This window comes from Cupressus sempervirens, chromosome 11, assembly GCF_028749045.1.
Source record: "Cupressus sempervirens isolate cs-2001-9-10 chromosome 11, ASM2874904v1, whole genome shotgun sequence".
NCBI lineage: Eukaryota > Viridiplantae > Streptophyta > Pinopsida > Cupressales > Cupressaceae > Cupressus > Cupressus sempervirens.
The window spans coordinates 724,486,591-724,509,727 of NC_143128.1; the positions used below are offsets into that span (position 1 = coordinate 724,486,591).

Genomic DNA, 23,137 nt, shown 5'->3' on the forward strand with positions numbered 1-23,137 from the left:
CTGAATCTCATTTCAGCTCCTGTAGCTTCTTAAATCACAGAGGAAATTGACTTACATGCCTGTAGAATCTTCTATCAAGGATGTCTAAAGCAACTTTTGAAAAGGAGCAGATTATGCCTCATGTTAAGAGGGAGAAAAATAAAATGCGTGAAGGGTGAGTAAACCACAGAACCAATGGAACGGAGATAGAGAACCTTAAAGATTAGTTTTGGGTTTGCAAATGATTGAAGGTATGCATATTCTCTGCTAGCAGCAAAAACACAAACACTTTGCAACATGATTAAATGTCTGTGTCCTTAACTTTTATGGCCAAAAAAGGTCACTTCTTTGTCTCAATATGGCATTCTCTATTTCTTTTGGTTAGAGGAACTTTCATCAATTCTATTTGTTGGTAATGTGTTACAATATTTAGTATTTTCAAAGACACTTTTTAAGTTTTATTTGTACTGCATAAATAGTGCTGTAGTTTTTAACACACTGGTATACTTCAAATACAATTGCCCTTCCAGTTCAAATAACTCGGTAATGTATGAAGTTTTGAATTATTATCTTATTAATTTCCAATCTTAAAAACAGCAGGAAAAACCAAGTTTTAAAAAAGCATATCCCTTAACACATAAATTTCCACGTGCTAATATAGTTGATAGGAACAATAATGATCATAAATATAAATGAAAAAAGCATGATCGATTAAATAATTGAAAAAGCTTAAGCCAATGGCAAATCAATGTATAATGTAGTTCATTTGACCTCCTTTTAAAAGCATTCAGAAGCCAAATCATCCTGTGAGTGCTTATATCTGTACCCCTTTGACTATTACACCAAGTTGTGCCTGTGAGCTCAGCAACTCATACAACTCCTCTGCCAAGAATGCTCATACAAGAAAAAACTATAAAATTCATCCATTTCCCTCCGAAAATGCATCAAAGATGCATTCCATGTAAAAAGTGTGGCTTGAAACTGCTTAGACAAATAACATCAAAATTAGTGTACATAGTTGAGCTGAATTTGGCGCGAACAAGGCAATGAGATGAGGAGGAAAGGTCTTCTCAAAGTCTGGGAAACTAGGGGAAAACGCTTCAAAGAATCACAAATAATCAGAGCTGGTTAAGAAATACATGCCTCTAATGATACCAAGGCTAACTCCTATTTTGACAAAATCATCCATGAATTGACCTTGTGATACCAAATAAATTACAGTGAAGCTGCTACAAACATCTGGAATATGTTAGAAAACTGCACTCCAGACTGCTCCATCCCCTTCACCACAACGTTGATGCACATCTTTCATCCTTTCAACTGATTTACAGATGCCACTACAACTCCAATCGAAGGATGCCACACAAGCATTTCCAGCTTGAGCCTTCCATTCACAATCTAGAACATTTCAAACATGTCATTAATACTATTGAGTAACTTCAAACATCCAACTAAACAACTAAGTCGAAACATTTTTTTATTAATAACAGATTTACTGAATAAAAAGCTAAAATTTCAAATGAATAAGCAGAGAATGCTCAGATCTCACTATATAGTTTACCATAGTGGGTAAGTCATGATTTTTAATTGTAGGAAGGCATATTAAAATTACTAAATACAATGTACATAGAATTTCAAGTCTGAAATGTGAACAGAAACAGAAACTGTTAAATAGATACTGGAAAATGGAATCAAAAACTTTGCTTGAAAATCACCGTCAGGTGCCAAAGCAATGGAAGAATTATTACAACTCCTTATCACTGGTCTATCAGTAGGAAGAGAAGTACCAAAATCTCCTTTTTGGGGTTGCATGGATATGCGTACCCACAACCCTAGGACAGGTTCACATGTACCCAAGTACCGGGTACTCAGTGGAGAGCATCATAGCTAAGGGCCTTGATTAAGATTTATGATTTCTTTTTTGTTTTTTTTGTTTGCGTATCAGCTTGTTTATCAAGCTTAATTCAAAATACGTAAGCAGCTTGAAACTTTGAGAAAATACCAATTAACAGTACGCTTTATCACTGTTCAAGTCAGAAGTTTATCATTTGCAGTATGTCATCGTTATATAATTTATGATCTTTTTGTTAAAGTTTTAAGTCTACCTTCTCTGGCATCATAGCTAAGCGCCTTGATTAAGATTTATGATTTCTTTTTTGTTTTTTTGTTTGCATATCAGCTTGTTTATCAAGCTTAATTCAAAATACGTAAGCAGCTTGAAACTTTGAGAAAATACCGATTAACAGTAAGCTTTATCACTGTTCAAGTCAGAAGTTTATCATTTGCAGTATGTCATCGTTATATAATTTATGATCTTCTTGTTAAAGTTTTAAGTCTACCTTCTCTGTTATGCATCTAAATATTTAGCATGTATTATTTGTACAAACATATTGCAGATCTGAACTGAAAACAATACATTACATCTGCAAACTTTATCACTGTTCTTGTTTTGAAAAACCATTGTTGTGACTCAGATTTTCAGATTTTCAAGTTAATATTAAACTATATTAAAAATTATTGATGGAAACAAGTACCCCTGTCCCCTTTTTTGGAAAATAGTCGTACCCGTACCCTAAGTACCCAAGTACCCCCGTCCTCTTGCAACCTTGGCTTCTTGATACATCACATAAAATTGATTGTAAATGTGCTATTCATTTTAAGCCAGGTATTTTCCTATAATTATTATGAAGCTTTAAATAAATGACCCAGAAAATGTCAATTGATTTAATAGGCACAGGAGAAGAAGCATTAGAACTTCACTGAAAGGGCATCGTAAAGGTTGCCATTTGGCTTTTGGTTTCTGAATGCTTTACTAAATCCTGTCCAAGCAAACTAAGTATAGCAAGACTGCCGAACATACTTTCCAGGAAAGCAGATCAGGTCACTGTAGGTGCAGCACAACCATATGCTATTGAAGCAGACATAGTTGTAATGGCCAATTAAGGGTGCTGTAATCTACAAATTGATCTTACTTTGAAGTAAGAATAAATAAGTTCTAAATAGGCAGTTTCTTGTTGACACCAACATAATATTTGGTGCAATGATATCATAATAGCAATTAGAACAATGATATCGGGTGGAAACGGTGAATTGTAGATGATTAAATTGCACTTCTTTTACCATCCTTTTGACAGAGTAAAAAATTCAAAATTAAAACGAGGTGTCACAAATTAGTTCATTCATCAATATAAACATATGTGTTCTCATATTATCTATTGTGCCTTATTGTGTTTACCCTATAATGAAGCATTCTCATTAATAAGCATGCTTGTCCATAGTCTTTTTGTGACATCCCAATTTTTTACCTAATTTAAAATGTTCATATAACTGTTGGTGTTCACATAAAGTCAGTTGACAATTTAATTTGTTATAATACTGCGAAATGGTAAGATGGTTAGTCGTTATAATTTCATAAGAAGATAACATGCTAGTTGATTATTTATCATGAATTCATGGAATTGAAAAGGCGGTTAGCTGTTATGATTATTTATGATCAAAATAACTTGATTAGTAATATGATTTAACTGCGGAGAATTTCCTTGTAGGAAGCACGTCGAAAAGGTGGTAGCATTGTCAAAAAATAATTAGGCACAGGAGCATCACTATCACTAGGCAAATGGGTTGAGGACCTATTGACTTGAACATCAAGATACAATCAATGAAACCGCATGAACTATTAAATAAATAATTTAAAACATAAAATAATTCAAGATAATATGTACCTCCAAAGATTTTAAATGATCTTTCATTATATTATTATAATATATACCTATGTACGTACACATAGATATAAATAAAATGACACCATAATATTATTTGTTTTATCATAAAATAATGTCACCTCACAAATATATCTACGCATACATAGATAAATATAAACCATAATATTTTTCGAATTATAATCTTCAAATCTGCTTCCATCCTTTATTATTTTTCTTGTTTGAAACCGATTGAACATTTCGCACATTTAGAGCCATTACATTTCTTTTATGTTACGGCTTCTTGGAAGCCAAGGAGTCACATTATTCATTATACATTTTGAAGTCGGAGGAGACGAAGGCAGTAATTTATATTTTCACGGCACCCAATTTAGATTTATATGGCACCCGACTTCTATTTTCTAGCACCGGACTTCCATTCTCAAGCAATTCAGATTCCAAACATTTGCAGGGCAGATTGAGTTGAAGCAGAGCAGTGTGATTTTCATCAGCTGTATGTTATATTCAAACAAGCCCAAGTTTGTGGAGGATATTAATCAACTATTACGATCAAATCTGAAGCACGTTGAGACTAAGGCCATACGATTGACCATATGCAAATTTTCAAAGAAGAAATAGAGTTTTGAGGTTGCAAGTTACAGATATATGTTAAATTTATAAAATCTGGAAACTAGCATCAAGATCTTTTCTAAGGTGGATTTTTGAACATTCAGCAAAACTCCATTCTTCCCTTCAGATTATTCCAAGTTATGTGATTAACCAAAAATCCAAACATGGCATTATATTTTCTTAATCAGTTATTACTGCAGTCTGATTTTATAGCAGTAAGATACAATTCCAGACTATGAAGCAAATCATCCTTGTTTATAATATCATTAGTTAAGATGAATAAAGCCAAGTATCCGTGACATGCTACCATATTCTATTTATACAATTGAAAGTCAGAATCAATGATATTTATTCTGCAAGTCTTAGAGATAACATTCTTCGAATCACAGATTGTGATGAGCTGGAAACTTATAATATTTTTACATTAGTTGAGGATCAACAGAAAGAGCTGGTTGCTCCGAGATTCAAACATCTAAGACTCACCCAGTTGTATAGCCAAGGAAAAGGGTAAAGAGGTGAGAGAAAGGAACCTGCAATAACATGAAACGGAATCATATGTGACATGACAGTGTTTATCATTTTTAATATAAATTATTTAATAGCTCATGCATAATCATGTTTATTGTATTCTCCTACTGTCAAGTCGAGTGGTGTGATTAGATACTAGGATGCTCAGTGGCTGACAAGATGTTCCCTGTCTATTCCGAGTAGGGAGCACCTTTGGGGGATAAGTTATGGTCCAAAGTTGGGTGGTTAAGCCCCTGATAATGTTTCCCCTATTTGCAAGATGTCAGACGTGCATCAGATAAAGATAAGCTATGCATTCAAGCGTATGTCGGAAACAGGTATTGTTATTTTTATAATGTATGTTCAAGTAGAAGGTAAGATTAATTGAGTCGTATCATCGTTACAGTTATTCTTTAAATGAAAGCAATTCTTATCGTCAATATAATTGGCAACCAATTCGATCAGTTGATCTTCTAACTAAATATGGAATATATCTATAGGATTGTTATTTCAGTTTTCATATATAAGAATAATGATTATAAGCATATTTTCTAATCTTATGTTAATGCCACAATTTAGCAAATCGGAAAGAAAGGAATGATACAATGGTATCTGAAGCCCTAAATGATACAGTGGTATCTGATGCCCTAAATGATCCGATGGTAATATGCCCTAAATGATACAGTAGTCTCTGAAGCCTTAAATGATACAGTTGTATTTAAAGTCCTAAATGATACACTGGTATTGACACCACAAATGATACAATGGTATTTGATGCCCTAAACGATCCAATAGTAATTGATGCCCTAATTAACATAGTGGTATTTGATGGTAATCGTCATTTGATTTTGATATAGTGGTATTTGTGGACTAACTTGGGTGTTTGCAGAAGCAACCCTAGATTGATCTCGGTTTTGAATTCCATGGTATGTAAATTTCAATTTCCATAGTAAATTTATTGATGGTGTTTTCAGATGTTAGTTATGAGTTTTCCATTTAAGTAATTGTAACTATTAAATCTCATTCACATGAACATAACTGATATAACTGTCTTCCTATGAAAATGAAGTAATAACTATATTTTCTTTGATATGTTAGTTGTTAATTAAGACCCGGATATAGTGTATGTTACACTTTTGCATGACTCTCTTAAGAACAACACTAACTATAGAGTTTTGTTATTTTTTTCTCTAGACCTAGCAATACAAGTTGCGTAAATTGAAATTGCATCATGGCTCAGGGGTTGACCTACAACGGGTAATAATAGACATGCAGCAAAGGTGTTTATGGGATATATCTTGAGTTTAAAAGTTGGGAAGTCTGGATCTCAACAAATATTGCTATGATAAACATCAGATTTTGACATTCCATTATTTGGGATAAAACAATAAGTACAATTTTTAATTTTTTGCATAAATTTTTGGGACCGCACTCTATGATCTATTAGTAGGATGAGAAACAAATGATAAGATGACTTCAATATTAATTCAATATATAGTGCTTGGAATGCAATGGACTGTGAGGTTGGAAGGAAAGAAAATAATTATTAATATCAGATGACCAAAAATAGGTTCTAGGAATAAAACCCCAGAATTAAAACTATAAAAGTATTCGTCATTCACTTGAATAAAAGGTTCTAGGAAGAGAATCCTAGAGTTAAAACAATTAAAGTGACTACGAGAAAATAAAGAATTATGCCACTAACAAATATTAACCCAAACGGAAATGAAAGTTGAGTAAGAGTCCCAAAACCTTCACCAGAAGAAAATCTCATAGAATATCCCTGACAGCATCTAAAATGGAGAAGTCTGAGCCATCATGATTAATGGAAAGTGTCCAAGGTCAGAAGGCCACACTAGGGTATACAAGGAGGAACAAAAGCACTTTCTCTAGAAACTCCCGACATACAAGGCTAGTGTAGCTCTTGTAATAGAAAAGAAGCTTGTAATGTGAGTCTTCCCCTTTCATTTGGACCCAACTGGTAAGTAGTAGATCCATGTCATCAAAATGAGACTAAGTCATGCTGATGAGAATAAGAAGCCAGGAAGCCAATGGAAAGCATGTTGGCAAATCTAAATGGTAATGGTAGGCTACAAGACACGTCACCTAACTGATCTATCACTTCTGATATTTGAAGTACTGATATCTGAAGGCCTTTCTGTGTTGGGTGGGCTAGAAAAAAGAGACTAACAATATGGCGGGGATCTAAAGCCTCTAGACTCCCTCCTGCAGGTATCTTTGCCGAAGGATGAAAACCTCACAATGAAAAAGAGGAAGTGACATTGGCTTGAAAATTTAAAAGTAGATAGATTGTTACCTGAGTTCTTGCACAGGTGTAAAATCTTCCTTCCCCAAATGTCAGAGTAAATGGTACATTTGTAAATAAATTGTTCCTCAGTCTTCACGTCCTAGAGGGAGTAAAGATCGTAGATCCAGTCTTGATAGAGGATGTGATATAACTTTCAAGTTTCAACCCACAATTGGTGAGAACACATTCTCAACTGGCCAAGGGAAAATTCACATAATGGGACCAATGATAGTGGAGACAGTGAGGAAGGGGAATAAAGCCATCCACCAATGGTAAAAAAATGCCTGATGTAGAAAGCTAGCTTGGAGTTGTACAGCTCATGAGATATGACCAAGGTGAACTGAATATATTGTTTGTAGATGTCCTTAGAAATTCTAGTGATCACATCCTTTATCCGGAGGAGCAGATGGTATATCTAGGGAGTACATAGACTATCACTAGAGATGCCAATAGAAAGAAGTGACCTAATCTCCAACTACCGACAAAGCCAAAATCTAATGCAGGAAAAATGGGGACAAGTGAAGCAATCCTCTCAAGCAGTAAAGTGCTAAAAACAAATATCCTTCACAACCAGAAGTTGGTCTCCCCATGGTCAGAATCTATGGATGTAGAAAGTAAATCAAAGGATAGTGTCAAGGCATAGAGGTAGGGCAGAAAATATGACTTTGATGATGTACTAAGGAATTGCCAGTTGAATCATGGTTCTTAAATACCATCTTGTTTTCAAAGAGACTTGCATGATTAAATTGATCAGGAAAAAGGTAGGGACTTTGATTTAAATATCCTTTGCTTGATGGAAGAAGATGATATATATGAATTTTATCAAGTCTGCATACTGAATTTTATCATTTTTCTTATCTTCTGAGTTTATCGTGATGGTTCCTCTTATTTGTTCCAACAAGGGTTTTTCCCTTTCTTCAGTTCCATCTTCTTCCCTTTTAATTCATTTTTGTACTTTTCAATTAAATGTACTAAGAACCCTAAAACATCCTAATATATCAGGCTGCACCTATCAAATGCAGAGGAAAGTTACCTGTCACATGGTGACTTCTACTGTTAAAACTTAAAAGTACATGCCACTGCCCATTAGGCAAGTCAAAATAAAAAATCACAAAAGTTGTGGTGGCCAGTTTACTAAACACACACACACACTCTCCACACACAAAGAATTATAAATATGATTGTTACATGGACATGCAACAAACCCAAAACCCAATTTTCTTTTTAATTTGATTCCATCTATCAAACCTATGAGCTTAAATCCAAACTAGTAACTGATGCAAGCTCAGGTTTCCGCTTTCATTCAATATCTAGATTAGCTATCTCATATGTTTTAGCTAGCTGGAAAGTATCATTTGTATGTTTAGTATATCTATTTCATGCTTCAATAACTCAAAATATCATTTGCAAGGCATAACTGTTAACAACCTAGCATCTATGCGAATAATGTCATGTTGACAAGGTTAAGTTGTTGTGTTGTTATTCCTGCCATTAAGGTTCAAATCCCACTGGGAATGAAATCCCCCATCTGTGTGGCCTCACTGGTTCAAAGCTCCAGGTCAAACCTATGAGCTTAAACCCAAACTAGTAACCGAGGCAAGCTCAGGTTTCCACTTTCATTTAATATCTAGATTAGCTATTTCATATGTTTTAGCTAGCTGGAAAGTACCATTTGTGTGTTTAGTTTATCTGTTTCATACTTCAATAACTCAAAATATCATTAGAAAGGCATAACTGTTAACAACCTCACATCTATGCGAATAATATCATGTTGACATGGTTAAGTTGTTGTGTTGTTATTCTTGCCATCGAGGTTCAAATCCCGCTGGGGATGAGATCCCCCACTTGTGGCCTCACCAGTTCATAGCTCCGGGTCAAAGCATTTACCCCTCTTAAAAACATTAAAAAAAGAACAACCCAGCATCTATATCCAAGGCAAAAATACAGATACTTCTTTTATGCAACCACCCCCCTGGTTACCCCCTCCTCCCAAGTGAATCTTGTATAGTATACATGCATGTATATCTTGCTTATGGATTTCTAGTTCTAGCTTAATTAAGGTTTAAGTTAGCTTAGATTTGAACAATCTTCCCCTCCCAAATTGAAAATACATTTTACCATACAAACTATTACATTTTTTGTTCTCTTGAAAAAGACAGCTTTGAAATGCTAACAAAAAACAACATGCATTTTAATCCTTAAATGTATGGGTAATCAATATCCTAAAATTAGTCATCATCAAATTGGCTAAACTTAGAAGTGAAGCCAATCAAAGAGTGGATTGTTTTGAAGGCAAGCTTCATTAACATCATTAAAGGAGCTAATTATACAAGAAAAATATGAAAATTATAAAGACAACATAAGAAATTTGTTTTATGTATATATCTTCACCAAAGAAATATGAAAATTAAGGTTGTACTTAATATTGTTGCCTTAATACCTTTTGCATCAGGCAAAAGAACACAAAAGATGGCATGAGTAACAGCAATAAAAACCTGATCATGCTGATGCATTGCCTAGATATTGTGATAGTGATAACTTGCAGCCAACAAGGAATTAAGCCTTCAATAAAGGTCTTCCAGAAAAAATAAAGCTCGAGGTTTATGACATTACATGGTACACATTTCAGGAAAACCGTCACATAAATAGCAAAAGAAAAAACACATAATATTGAAAGCTGGATTGATTTTAATTTTCAAACGCCATGTAACAGGAATTATATAAATATGCTTTGCACAAATTTCATACAAGATTAAAGTTTTAAACCCTTCAGCAGTCATACTTGTATTGGAAAAAGGGAGAGTCCGGCTTGATAAACTCACAAGATCCAACATAAGTCTCATTTACTCATGTCTCACAATAATTCTTCATTAATTAAAAATTTAAAGCAAACATGGCCCGTAATTAAGATTCTGAAGGATAGTTAACACATGGGCATAAATTAGCAAGCTTTAGTCTAATAAATATTGAGGAGAAACTGGAAAGGTCTGACCAGTGAACTGTATTTTTCTACTATCAACTAAAGAAATTAACAAAAGTTCAAACTGCGAGTGCACACAGAGTAATGCCAAACAACACAAAGTGTTACCTGGAGGAGTGCCACAGCAAAGGCTTCGATCGTCAATATGCTCAACATCTAGTCCAATAAACCATGATCCCAAGGAAACATCTTCGTTGGCATATTTGTGGAGAATTGGACTGTGAAACAGAATTTCGAACAGTGAGCTTGGGTTTTTCATGGATATTTTCAGTGCACAAGTACTATTAACCTAAACCTTATACACACTGTCTAGTAACTTTAAAAAAACTCAAAATTATATAATGTACTATATCTCACAGGTTGATGGATATATAGGTTGCCAAATCTTTGGAGATTACATATAATTGTCCAGTTGCATGCCTGAAATACTTATTTCCCTCCTCACCAAATTTCCAGTATTCAGGTTCACGGTATTTGGCACCTCTAAAATAACCAACAATAGATATCAGACAGGAGACACAATGTCAGAACATTAGGTTATCCACCCCCAGAATGATTATCAAATGGAAAATCGCCCTTGAAGCAGCTGCAACTGGAAAGAAAAAAACTATCTTTTACAGTCCAAGCAAGAAATATAATGCTTACTTCTGTGCAAGAACAGGTCCCGATTTCATACAGCCAATGTAAACACGCGGTTTCGAGCGGTGTCGTGCTAGAGTTGTCCCAAGAATACCTGAACCATACAAAAATTACTGCCATCAGTCAAATACTAGAATTCTTTCATTTATTTGCACCAGTTACATAAGAGCACTATGCAGTAACATGCAAATTAAACACCATCAGAGAGGTGAAACTGACCCAAATTAACATGTACATCATCATCAACTTTAATATAGAAGTCAGCATCCCATTTTGATACTGCTGTTGCAAAGTATATCTGTGTCTTGGCTGATAGCTCGTGATAACCTTCAACATGGTTCTGCACAAGAGAACACAGAAGTAAAACCAACAGAAAAGTCATGAGTATAAAAACAGAGAGACAACATATACAGAATTCTAACATCAGTAAAAATACAACCAAGCAAAGATCAAAATATTGTTACTTTACTGAAATGGGGACGTACCAGCCTCATAAAGTCTCGATGTTGAGCATCCTCTGCATCAATGGCGCGGTCTAAAATACCCCCTGGTGTTGCACTGAACAATAGAAAAGCACAAACAAGTCCTCTTAATAATATGTTGGCACACGTTCCTGTTACTCACTTGTTATCCTTGAAAAGAAGAAGAAATCATTACTGATCCAAACAGAATAAAATGGTTTCTTATATGAGTAGCACAAAGAGAATTACTGCCATGAGGCCATTAAAATCTTACAAATTGAAGAGATTGAGAAAAAAAGAAAAAAATTCCGTTGCATAAATATAAAGATTATTGTATAGTCCAAACAAGCTTCCACACATGTAAACCATAACTGAGATACTTAAGATATTAAGGATAAGACACCTGTGCCCAATCACAAATCTAATTACAATGCCTTTTTCTTGTTCGATCTGTCGAAGCTTTTCCCCTGGAAAATAAACCAGAGAAACAAAAACATCAATTCAGAATTCAGAGTTTTATTTAACATTTTAATTCTAGAGCTCAGCTATTGCACCTTGAGGCATCCATGTTTCACGAACTGAGTCACGTCGCTTGCGGCTACTGAATGCAGTATTAATTCCAATAACAATAAAAGCTTTTTGCCGTTCTTCTGATTTCTCACCAACTGGCTTGATAAATACTGGAGAGCCATTCAGGCTATTTGCTTGTGCAGCTCTAGCAGCTGCCAGCTCCATTTCTAATGTTGAGATTGTTTTATCAAGGGTCCTGCATAACCCACCACATTAATCCATGGACATTGGCAATAAATTGAAGCCCATGCAAAGCATAGAAAGAATGAAAGGCTGAGCTGTCTAGAACTTCTGCTATGTAAACAGTACTTACTTGATTGCATCATGAGTTTTTGATACTTGACTAAGTATATCCTTTGCCCGAATATTAGTTTCCTTCTGAAATAGAAATTCTTTCAATTTAAAGAGAATTTTTTTGCAATTTAAAAGTTCACGCCAACCTTAGATAGTTCAATTCGTCAAGAGAAGATTACTTACACTTTTCTGCTCACAATCATTTACAAGTTCAAGATGCTGTAGTTGATGTTCATTTTCAGCATAAGAATCTGTTTCTTTTCTTGAATCAGGAACAATCCACATCCTATAAATCCACCACCAAAAATTATGAGTATTAACAAAATCAAGGAAACTCCTACAAATTATTAGACTGGAAAAAGTAGATGCAGTCAGAAAAGATATACTGAAATAAGTACATCACGGGACATCAAAATTAACTAGAGACTCCTGTGAAGTTCAGAATCTCTATAATAATGCAAACTACATTTTCTTTATTTTCTAAAACAATGCTAAATGAATATACTTATTCATCTAAATTTTGTACTAAAACTATTACCTTCATTTGCATACGACATCAAATGAAAATCATAAAATTTACCTAAACAAATCAGAAATTGATGAACAATTTCTAGCAAGGCACAGGGTACTTCCTGTTTTTGTATGGTCACGTATGATCAGCAAATAAGTAAAAGAAAACAAACAACTAGAAGCTATGCAGTAAGCTCTCTGATTGCACGCCTCATTTTTTTTAATATTCCACATTGTAAAAGTAGTCCGGCTTTCTTCAATTTGATCACATCAAATAAATCCTGAATTTTGCAGGAAAATAAAAATCTAGCTTCACAGTCTTGAAAAATATTATCCTATGAACAAGAAAATGAAATTACACCATTTTCAAATGAATTGTGACTGAATAATTGATCGTCCAATATCAGTATGAATTCATGAAATCTGTGACAGATTCCATTCAAGTGACCCATTGACAACTTCTGTCAATTGACATCCATTACTCGGATTTAGTTTGAAATTATATTACAGTAAATGCAGAAACGTCAACATCTAAAAGGGTGCATGCTTCATAAATTCCACCTTGAAAATTATGGGAAACAATTCAAATAGTGCATTGAAAATTAAGGGAAACATCGGAAACATCACATTGGAAATTGGTATATTAGATTTCATGAGTGTGTGCAATTTTTATTTAAATTAATACTTATGCAATTGCATACATAAATATAAAAAATGTGTAAATGCGTATAACAGAAAAACAAATTACTGGAATAACCAAAATAAAGGTTTCCACATGTTTACCGTATGGATTAATTAAGCAGCGCACACAAACAAAGAATACGAACATGAACAGCAACCAGCAGAACTCTTATTATTATCGCCCAAATGTTTACCGTATGGATTAATTAAGCAGCGCACACAAACAAAGAATACGAACATGAACAGCAACCAGCAGAACTCTTATTATTATCGCATATGCCAACAGTACATTATGCTTTTCTCCTATGATATGATAATGATCAGATGATTACAATGCTTCCCGAAGGGGTTATAAATACTTTCCGACGAACCTTCCCGAAGGTATCCGTCGGCTAAGTACATTATACCCGTTACAAACTGTTCACCGTCGGCTACATAACAAGAACTTTCCCGAAGGAACCCGTCGGCCGATACACAATTTCTACCGACGACACCACAGTCCATTGAAATTCAAGAATGACATTAGGGAAACAACTTTAAAAGTCTTTCACTATTAATATTTGAATCATACAAAATATTTGTCACCAGTATGAGGAACAAATGATGACCTAAGTTGCAAAAAGAAAACACTCAGTCTGTCCTTTAGGAGATAGGGAAACATATAAAGCATGTTTTCCTGCGAGATAAGGCATTTCAGAAACACAACTGTATTTAGAATGAGCTTTCCAGAGGAATTCTACCTAGGGTAGTTTGATGTCCCACCTGAATGTTGCGTTGGTGCAAGATTCCCATCGGGCGTGTACCCAGGGCTGGGACCCAGCTATTGATGTGAGTTATATGCTACTACAACATGCAGAATCGAACACGTAGTATTCTGGGATGAAACACCAAATATCAGAAAAGGATGCTCATATGCTAAACAATATACATGGATTGTGTGATCAAATGAGACAACCTCAAGGTTCCTTCTTACTGTGGACTTTCACTCAGTTTTAATGATGTGATATCCTAGTCAGTTTTTATGATGTGATATCCTAGTTATCACAAAGGGACGTACGTTAATCATTCAATGGCAAATAACTTGACTTCAACTTCTTCCAACCAAACAATTGCAAAGAGATTAGGGTTCAGAAATCTAACCTACTCCTAAAATGTAAGAGATAATGAATGACTTTGTGATTTTACTAGACTTAGTTTAGCCATCAACATCAACCAAGCTAGTGCGATCTCCTAAGGTAGATGTAAGATGTTCAAACTATCACCAATCCATTAACACCATCCATTGATTCATATCAAAATGCAAGCAATAATCAAAGAAAAGCTCATAATTATGCCATTCGACCACGCAGGGAAAACTTACAATCAGCAAGCAGCTAGTGGTTTGGTCTAAACAAGTTCACCAAAGATGCATCCAGAATATCTTCCATTCAACTAAACATAACTTCAATCAACATAAAATAAAATCTACTCTGAGGAAATGTAGAAACCATGCAATACTCCAAAGCAACACAAGTAATCCACCATGAAGACTAACAATGAATTAGCAATTACTTTGATAGCATTATGGAAACAATTTCAACAAGTCTCTACAACTCTACCTCTAACTCTAATCTTAATCTCCTCGATCTAAAGAATTATGAAAGGGGCGCCTCTCCAAAGCAACACAAGTAATCCACCATGAAGACTAGCAATGAATTAGCAATTACTTCAATAGCATTATGGAAACAATTTCAACAAGTCTCTGCAACTCTACTCTACCTCTAACTCTAATCTTAATCTCCTCGATCTAATGAATTATGAAAGGAGGCCTTGGCCTTTTATGGCTGTTCAATTAAAATGAATGGCCAAAATCAATTCAAGATCAAGGGTCAAAGATTATTCCAACACTGCCCTAACCTACCTAATTGCTACAGTCATTAAATGCTCATTCAATTATATGAAGGCGCCACCCTATGGGACAATAAGAAAATTACAATGGCTTTGAAAGCCAATGAGAAAATAGGTAAGGTAGAGGCACTAGACGCCTTCCACATGTACATTTGGTATAATATGATTGAATGTGCTTGAACACATGTAATTGGAGCCTTCTGATTTGTTGAAGACAAGTGGATGCCACATCATCATCCTTATCTCATAAACTTGATCAATTCTTTGGTAATGGGGAAATATCTCTTGATACTCACATTATCAAGCCTTCATTTGTGATGGAATACTGGCAAATTGTTTCATCTCCACTTTCTCTATATTGCTTCATTTGGAAATATTCTCATTTTCAGCTTCTTGACCTTGACATTCTTGAAGTGATGAAGTCTTTCATGTAGCTAGATCTTTCAAAGTGAACTTGGATTTTTTTTATAATTTTCTCTACTTGTAGGCTTGCAAATCTCTTCAATCTCCTTGTTCTTTGAACTCCATCTTGATCTCGATCCTTGAGGTTGCATCTCCAATTTGATCTTCGACCTCAAACTATCTTCTTGCCTAAAGTCTTGAGCTTGATCTTGTCATAATCCTTCTTTGTCGACAAGCTTCTTTGCCTTACCTTGCAAAAACAAAGAAATTTTTTATTAAGCTCACAAAATGATTAGTATAAACGATGCTAAGGAAATCTGAAAGCTTATATGATATGAAATTGCATCTCGATTTGCTTTAAACCAACTTGATCAAGAATTATCATCATAATAAGGAGGCAAATTACACTTCGATCATTTAATGCCGGACTTTCATATTCTTCATGCAAATGTTGATCTTACAATCCACTCGAATCAAGCTTGTTTTGATGAGGAGTTCTGATATATGCCTTATAATGCTCATATTTCCATGCAAGAAGCAACATAAAACTGAAATTGGACCACAATTGGAGGGCGGAATCATGGGATATGCCAAAATTGAAAATCTTGAAAAGGTTAGATTTTGCCCCTATGTTGAGTTTGAAGTATTTCCTTGCCCTTCCATGTTTGTGCGATCTTCTTTTGTGCGGGGGGCGAGGCTAGCGGGGGTGGTCACATCCTATTTTCAGCCATCAAAATTCACCTCCTTATAAAGCCAAGATAGAAATCAAGGGGTCTCAATATTGGGAATCCTAACAAGAGGTCAGATTTTGACCCTATGTCACAATTATTTCTGATTTTGCTTTGATTTTCAAACTGCCCCATAGCCTTTCTAATCCTTGTTTCATGCTTTCGAATTTCTTTCAAGGGTCCATTATCATAATGGTTTAGTTGTGATATGCATTTGTAGCTGATTGAAGCCCATTTCCATTTAATTTCAGTCCATTTATTGCTCTCTCAAATTCAATCCTGTTTCTTCAAAATATCATCAACTTTGCCTCAAGTCTTCACTTTTCATCATTTTGACCAACTTAGACTTGAAATCTTCCATGAAATGTGCTTATGTTTGGGCAGGACTTTGAAGTTATGGAGATCTTATAAGGATAGTAGAGTGGAATTTCAAGGCCTCTCGAAATCAAGAGTCCTAAGAGGTAGCCAGATTCCGACCTCTCGGTATTACCTTTTTATCCATTTGATGTTGCAAATCTCCTTAATTTTACTTGGTCTTCTTTACCCTTTGTTTTGATGATCTTCTCTCATTTCCATATGATTTTATTGGCTCTTTTGCATGGTTCTGCATTTACAAAATCCTCATTCGAGCTTGATTCATTATCTCACCCCACTCCATTATCATTTTATCAATTTGCATTTGAATTTTGTCTGTTTTTATCACTTAAAAATTGTTTAGATCAGGGCAAAGATTTGGGGCATGTCAATATTAGGAATCCTGGCAGGAGGCCGAATTCTGACATAGTGTTAGGATTAAGAATCTCAACAAGAGACCGGATTCCGACCCTATGTCAAGATTATTCCCTCCTTGACATGATTTCCATTTTGTCGAGTCAGCCCTCAATTCACATTTCATGTTTCAAAATCACTTTTAAGGCTCATTTTCGTTTTTTCCATTCTGATCTGCTTCTTAATTAATTACAATTCGTCAACATCTGATTTCTGTCCATATTCATCTACAAAATTTGATCAGCTATCTCCAAGATTTTGATTGATTTTCATCTTTCATCCTCAATCTCCATCATCTTTATCAACTTGGAGTTGAAATATTGTCTTGAATTGTCCCTAGACTTGGACAGGATTATGAGGGTTGTTGAGATTTTGCGAGAAGGGTGGAATTTTGGGGTTTGTCAGGATTTGGAATCCTGAGATCAGGTCGGAATCTGACCTGTTCTCAGAATCTGCTCAAATGGGAGAGATTTCAGTTAAGCATGCTTCTTACTCCAACAAAAACCCAAGTTTGCTTGGTTATTTCGTATGAAAATTATGCCCTTGGTGGTCATCCTTACCTCTGATTTTAGTGAGATTCGTCTCAAATCCAAATGTTGAAAATCTCCTTTTCCCACTTTCCATACTTGGATTTTGTCCATTCTCATCTCAATGTTCACTCTATGTTCACAATCCTTGAATTCCACGCTCACTCCATTCATTTGTTCCTATCTAGGCCCTAAATCAGATTTGAACCCTTTGGATATCAAGACATTCATCTAAGATTCATTCTTCACTCTTCACATCAATGCCACTTAGACTTGTTCCGCATCACAACTTCCATGGCAGCCTTGTTTGATGGTGCTTCCCATTTTTCCTTTCAAGTTTCAATCACTAGTTCTGCTCTCCTCTTCACACTTCAAGGCTCAACTCTTTAAATGGATCATGCTGCCCTAAGGTGCTCAAACACATCTCTAAGACTTGGAGACTTGAGAACTACCACCAACGAAGACTGCCTAAGAGAACTACTCCTACCACTAAGTGAAAATAGGGGGTCCCCATTTGCAATGCAGCAATGGTGTGAAAAGCTCACAACAACTAGCACCCACGATCAAGGTTGGCCTACATTGGCACTCTGGTGGGATGGAAACCCCCACTCTTAAGGTTGGTGGATGCCACCCACACTCAATTCGAGCTTTTGGTGTGTTGGTTCCCAAGCTTAGTATTAGGGTCGAGGTCTCAAGGTTGAGCCCAACAGAATGTAGTAGGAGGTCATGTCCCAGCCTAAATGTTGAGTTAATGCAGATTACTGTCGGGCATGTACCAAGGGTTGGGAGCCACCTACAATCGAGCAACCATGTCCCCACAAAGGGGTTGGCCTCCACTAGCACTCTAGCGTGATGGAAACTCCACTGTTAACATCGTTGGTTGCCAATTCCAGCTTTTGGTGTGTTGGTTCCCAAGCTTAGTATTAGGGTCGAGGTCTCAAGGTTGAGCCCAACAGAATGTAGTAGGCGGTCATGTCCCAGCCTAAATGTTGTGTTAATGCAGATTACTGTTGGGCATGTACCAAGGGTTGGGAGCCGCCTACAATCGAACAACCATGTCCCCACAAAGCGGTTGGCCTGTACTAGCACTCTAGTGTGATGGAAACTCCACTGTTAACATCGTTGGTTGCCAATCACTATCAGTCCAACCTTTTCATGTATTGGTTGCCTTGCTTGTTATTCCACCCATCATGGGACACCACTACACACCTAACGGGAATCAACACCACGGCAACATTTAGGCTGGGTCATCACAGGTAGCATTTGATGTCACACGGTACAAATCTCTTCTGATTCAAATGCTAAAATAAATTGGACTGGCGAATATTCAACCATAAATTAGAAAAATACCCTAGCCATCAAAATATTCAGTTTTCTAAAACATTCTGTAAGTTACTGGTAAACTTATATCAGACTGTGATAATACTGATCTAAATATATCAGACTGTAATAATACTGATGTGAACATTCGTTTTGCAGGCAATAATAAGTCACTACAGACATGAATCAGATAACTATCCAATTGAGAGATAAGTCTTACTGCGATTTATTTCTGATGCTCGATCTGATGTTGTTATTGTGGAGAGATAGAACCATTTAATAACTTTGATGATCATATCTCTTGTTTGAATCCTTATTTGTATTTGCTACAAGGGACACAACATGGACAGACACAACATGGACGGTCAAGTCTATTCACCATAGGTGTCTTCATGAAGAGACGCGATTATATATAAAGAGCATTATTAAAGGACCCGATCCTAATCAAGTATGATTAGGTTAAACTAATCATTAGCAAACTTCGATCTGGTATACATTATAATCATAGCCAGGATTTATTTACTTGATTGAACATGATCGAAGAGAATATATAATCTGAATGCTTCAGAATTCATACTTAGTTTGCTAATGATTATTTGGTCAATTGCAAGGATTTTCTGATGATAATGGCAATGTTTATATATATGTGTGTGTGTGTGTGTGTGTGTGTGTGTGTGTGTGTGTGCGCGCATGTATATCAGTTCACATGGTGAACTGGTATACATACATGTACACACATATGCATACAGATGCTAGGTCTTGTCCTTAAACTGTGACCGACACTATCATATCTTTAACACTCCCTTTTAACTAGGGAAGATAACTAAGTATGAACTGGTTTAGATATCACCAAACTCGTGATATCGAGGAGTATATAGATCATCAAGTCACATGACATTCATATATCCTAGTCATGGTATTTGCATTGACATCACATCGCATGATGTCTACCATAACATATCATGGCATGTCCACGGATATTACGTCACACAATATCCACTATGATTATCTCATAAAAAACATATTGATACACAACCAATATCAAGTCAGCATGATATCTATCAATAAGTCCAAGAAATGTTAACTATCAAGACATTTCCATGAATATCAAGTCAGCGTAATATTCATCATTATAGTGAACATTGTAAAGTTGTCACCTTACAATGTTGAATACAAGTGTACATTATCAAAAAGATCATCACCTTACAATGTTGAATACAAGTGTACATTATCAAAAAGGTCGTCACCTTTCAATAATGTACATAGGGAGGGCATAAAGTCATAGAGTCACACATATAACAAAAGAGTTTACACATTAAACGTCTTTTAAAAAATATAAATATATATTTGCACAAATAAAACAATTTTGAGACTTAGTCTCAATAAATTACATTTCAACCATAACAAGTTCCTTTCTGAAGTGCTCAACTTCAATTCTGAAGAAAGGTTTGGTGAGAACGTTTGTTGTTTGATCACTTGTACTAATATACTCCAACTGGATTTCATTCCTTTCAACCATATCCCTCACATTGTGATAAGAAATCTCTATATGCTTGGATCGATCATGGAACATAGGATTCACTAAGAGCTTGATACAGCTTTGATTGTTGCAGTAGATTGGCTTCAAGGGTTCACCAAATAATTCCACAATCAACTTTCTAAGCCATATTGTTTCTCTAGCTCCTATAGAGGCTGCAATGTATTCTGCTTCTGTAGAACTTGGTGCTACTATAGATTGTTTTGCTTAACCAAGACTTCATGGCTGATCCCAAACTGAAGCAACATCCTAAGGTATTTTTTCGATCAGTCACACTTTCAGCCCAATGTGGTGGTTTCCTTTTGTTGATGTTTTGATTTTCTACTGGTTCTCTACTCTTTTTCGGCTATGGCAAACAATGGCCATTCCTGTTCAACACAAGGCCAGCAACTCCTCACCTATCAAAGGTTGTGTGACAAGATTTCCAAGCTGGAAATGGACAATATGCAGCTGAGGGAGCAGGTTATCTCCTTGACGGATACCATTTCTAAACTTAAGAGTGCCACAACCTTCAATTCAACTTTGTTCCAAAGTTTCTCAAATACTTTCACCACTAAGACAATAGGCCTGCAAACCAGTATATGTCCCATTATCGCACAACTTGAGGGACTTGATGCCATCAAAGAACAACAATCCATTATTGCAGCTAAGCATTCTTCTCTTGTTTCGGAAACCAAACTGAAAGTTAAGTCATGGGCCTCCCTTTGTAGTAGCATGGATACTACACCTCTTGCTAGTATTGATAAAATGGTGCAAGGTAAGATCAAAGATGAGAGGGTGAGACGGGTTCGTGAGCTCAACTTGTGGGTTTGTGGACTCCCTCCCACTCTTGATCCTCTCGCAACTTCCTTTGTGATCAACTTGGTCTTACTGATATCACGTTGGATCAGTGTTGGGTTGGACATGGGGACATCCTATTTATTAGTTTTTTTTCACTTGCAGACAGGCCTTGAGCTCTCCGAGCTAAGAGGAAGTTATTTTCTCTCCCTTCCAAGATTTTCTTAGATAAAGATCTCATGAAGGCGCAGTTTACAAAGCTGAAACATGCTCATGGGATAGTTGCGGAGGCAAGGAGAGTTGGTAAATGGGCAATTATCAGGAATCTAAAAGTAGTTATTAGAGATTCCCCCCAGTGGTTGGGAAGAGAGGCAAGCCCCCAAGACCAAATGACAGTCCCACCAACAATTGGACAAGAGGGAGACCCCCACTTGCTCCCTTCTTGTTAACTGCCAGAATGGTAACGCATCTTTATGGTCATTTCCTAGTCTTTTATGTGATGTTGTAGGATCTGCAGATATTCTTGTCATTACTGAGACTCATGAGAGCCCTATACGTCCTCTTCCGAGTGTTACTAATTCAGTGGTTATCTATATGTAGACAAAAGGTTCATGTTTCTAGTGGGGTACGTGGCTCGAGTGGCATGGCTTGTTTGATTAAGGAGGATATTTTCAGCAGCACTTCTATCGTACGATTATATACATTTGCCAGATTTATGTAGGTCCACAATGACCGTGTCACCGTCAAAGAGATCTTTGTTTGGTTGCTTGCTATTTCCTGCCAGCTTCCTCCCATTATGCTATCCATGGTACCGAGGACGGAGACCAATTTGTTGACCTTTGCGAGACTATTTCTTAGTTTGCTGCTCTACAGGACATTATTATTCTCAGGGATTTCAATGCGAGAACCAAAGAACTCCAGACTCCGCTTTATGATCGCAATTCAAATCCCATTTGCTCCACTGAGATTGATCCGACTTCTTTTGGGCTTCAGCGGCATTCTGAGGATGCTCTTGGGTCGTTATCCATGTATGGTAGACATCTGTTGCGACTTTGTGAGTCTTCTAGTTTGGTGATCTTGAACGGCCTTTCTTGCTTCCCTGGATCTATGTTCTTCACTTGTTGGCCTCATTGTGGTGGTGTTAGTGTCGTTGATTATGTCCTCGCCTATCCCTCATTCATTTCGCCTTCCTCTTGTGGACCATGCTCTCCTCAGTATTCACTTTTGCCTCTCCCCACTTCTTTCGCCCCCTCTTGGCACCCATCTTTCATCTGTCACTACTCGCTCACCCATTCACTTCTGTTTTCTCAAAGGTGATTGTGGGCTCTTTTCCGCTCATCTTTCGAGACTCCTTAACCCTCCATGCTTTTCTGACTTGTGCAAGGTAGCCTCCATGTTTGACTTGCTTGCGACGGCTATCCAAAAGTCTACCATCCTTTCCATTCCTCATCGCCCTCCTTTGCTCCTTTGCAACAAACATCATAATACTTCTCCTATAAACCATTGGTTCAATACAGACTGCAAATCTTTCCACCGTTCTATGCGTTCTACTTTTGAGGCTCACTCCACTGACTTTGTCCACTTTTGCTTGTCTTATCTTCGTTTTCTTCGTAGTAAGAAACATTTCTTTGCCGCTTCCAAGTGCAAATCCCTCTGCTCCATGCTGATCCGCAATCCCCAGCTTTTCTAGTGCACTCTTTTCCCCTGTAGTTCTCCTCCACCCTCCACCCTCGACTTTCGCTCCCTTACCTTGCACACCATGGCTCTTTATGACATTCCAGGGCAGCCTTCTATCCATCACATTTTGCCTCCTTTCGACCGCTTGTTCACCCCTTCCCATATTTTTGAGGCCATCAGATCCATGAAGTGTAGTAGAGTTGTTGATGAGGAGCGTTTTTAGGCTGAACTTTTTAAGTTCGGTGCCTGGGTTCTAG

General features: G+C 36.4%; 1 protein-coding gene across 3 annotated transcripts in view; it reads right to left on the reverse strand.

Moving 5' to 3' along the window:
- Positions 1 to 668: 668 nt before the first annotated feature.
- LOC149531695 (beta-1,6-galactosyltransferase GALT31A-like) overlaps positions 669 to 23,137 on the reverse strand; it is a 47,938-nt gene continuing 25,469 nt past the window's right edge. For 2 of the 3 annotated variants that reach the window (XM_089811963.1, XM_089811962.1), the window contains exons 3-12: positions 12,250 to 12,352; positions 12,086 to 12,150; positions 11,757 to 11,968; positions 11,606 to 11,669; positions 11,227 to 11,299; positions 10,961 to 11,081; positions 10,748 to 10,835; positions 10,460 to 10,585; positions 10,211 to 10,320; positions 669 to 1,377 (exon numbers count right to left, since the gene is read on the reverse strand). In XM_089811963.1, the coding sequence (XP_089668089.1) occupies positions 1,229 to 1,377; positions 10,211 to 10,320; positions 10,460 to 10,585; positions 10,748 to 10,835; positions 10,961 to 11,081; positions 11,227 to 11,299; positions 11,606 to 11,669; positions 11,757 to 11,968; positions 12,086 to 12,150; positions 12,250 to 12,352 (1,111 nt within the window). In that variant the 3' untranslated portion in view covers positions 669 to 1,228. The remainder of the gene's footprint in view (positions 1,378 to 10,210; positions 10,321 to 10,459; positions 10,586 to 10,747; positions 10,836 to 10,960; positions 11,082 to 11,226; positions 11,300 to 11,605; positions 11,670 to 11,756; positions 11,969 to 12,085; positions 12,151 to 12,249; positions 12,353 to 23,137) is intronic. The other variant, XR_016359272.1, reaches the window with a different exon arrangement.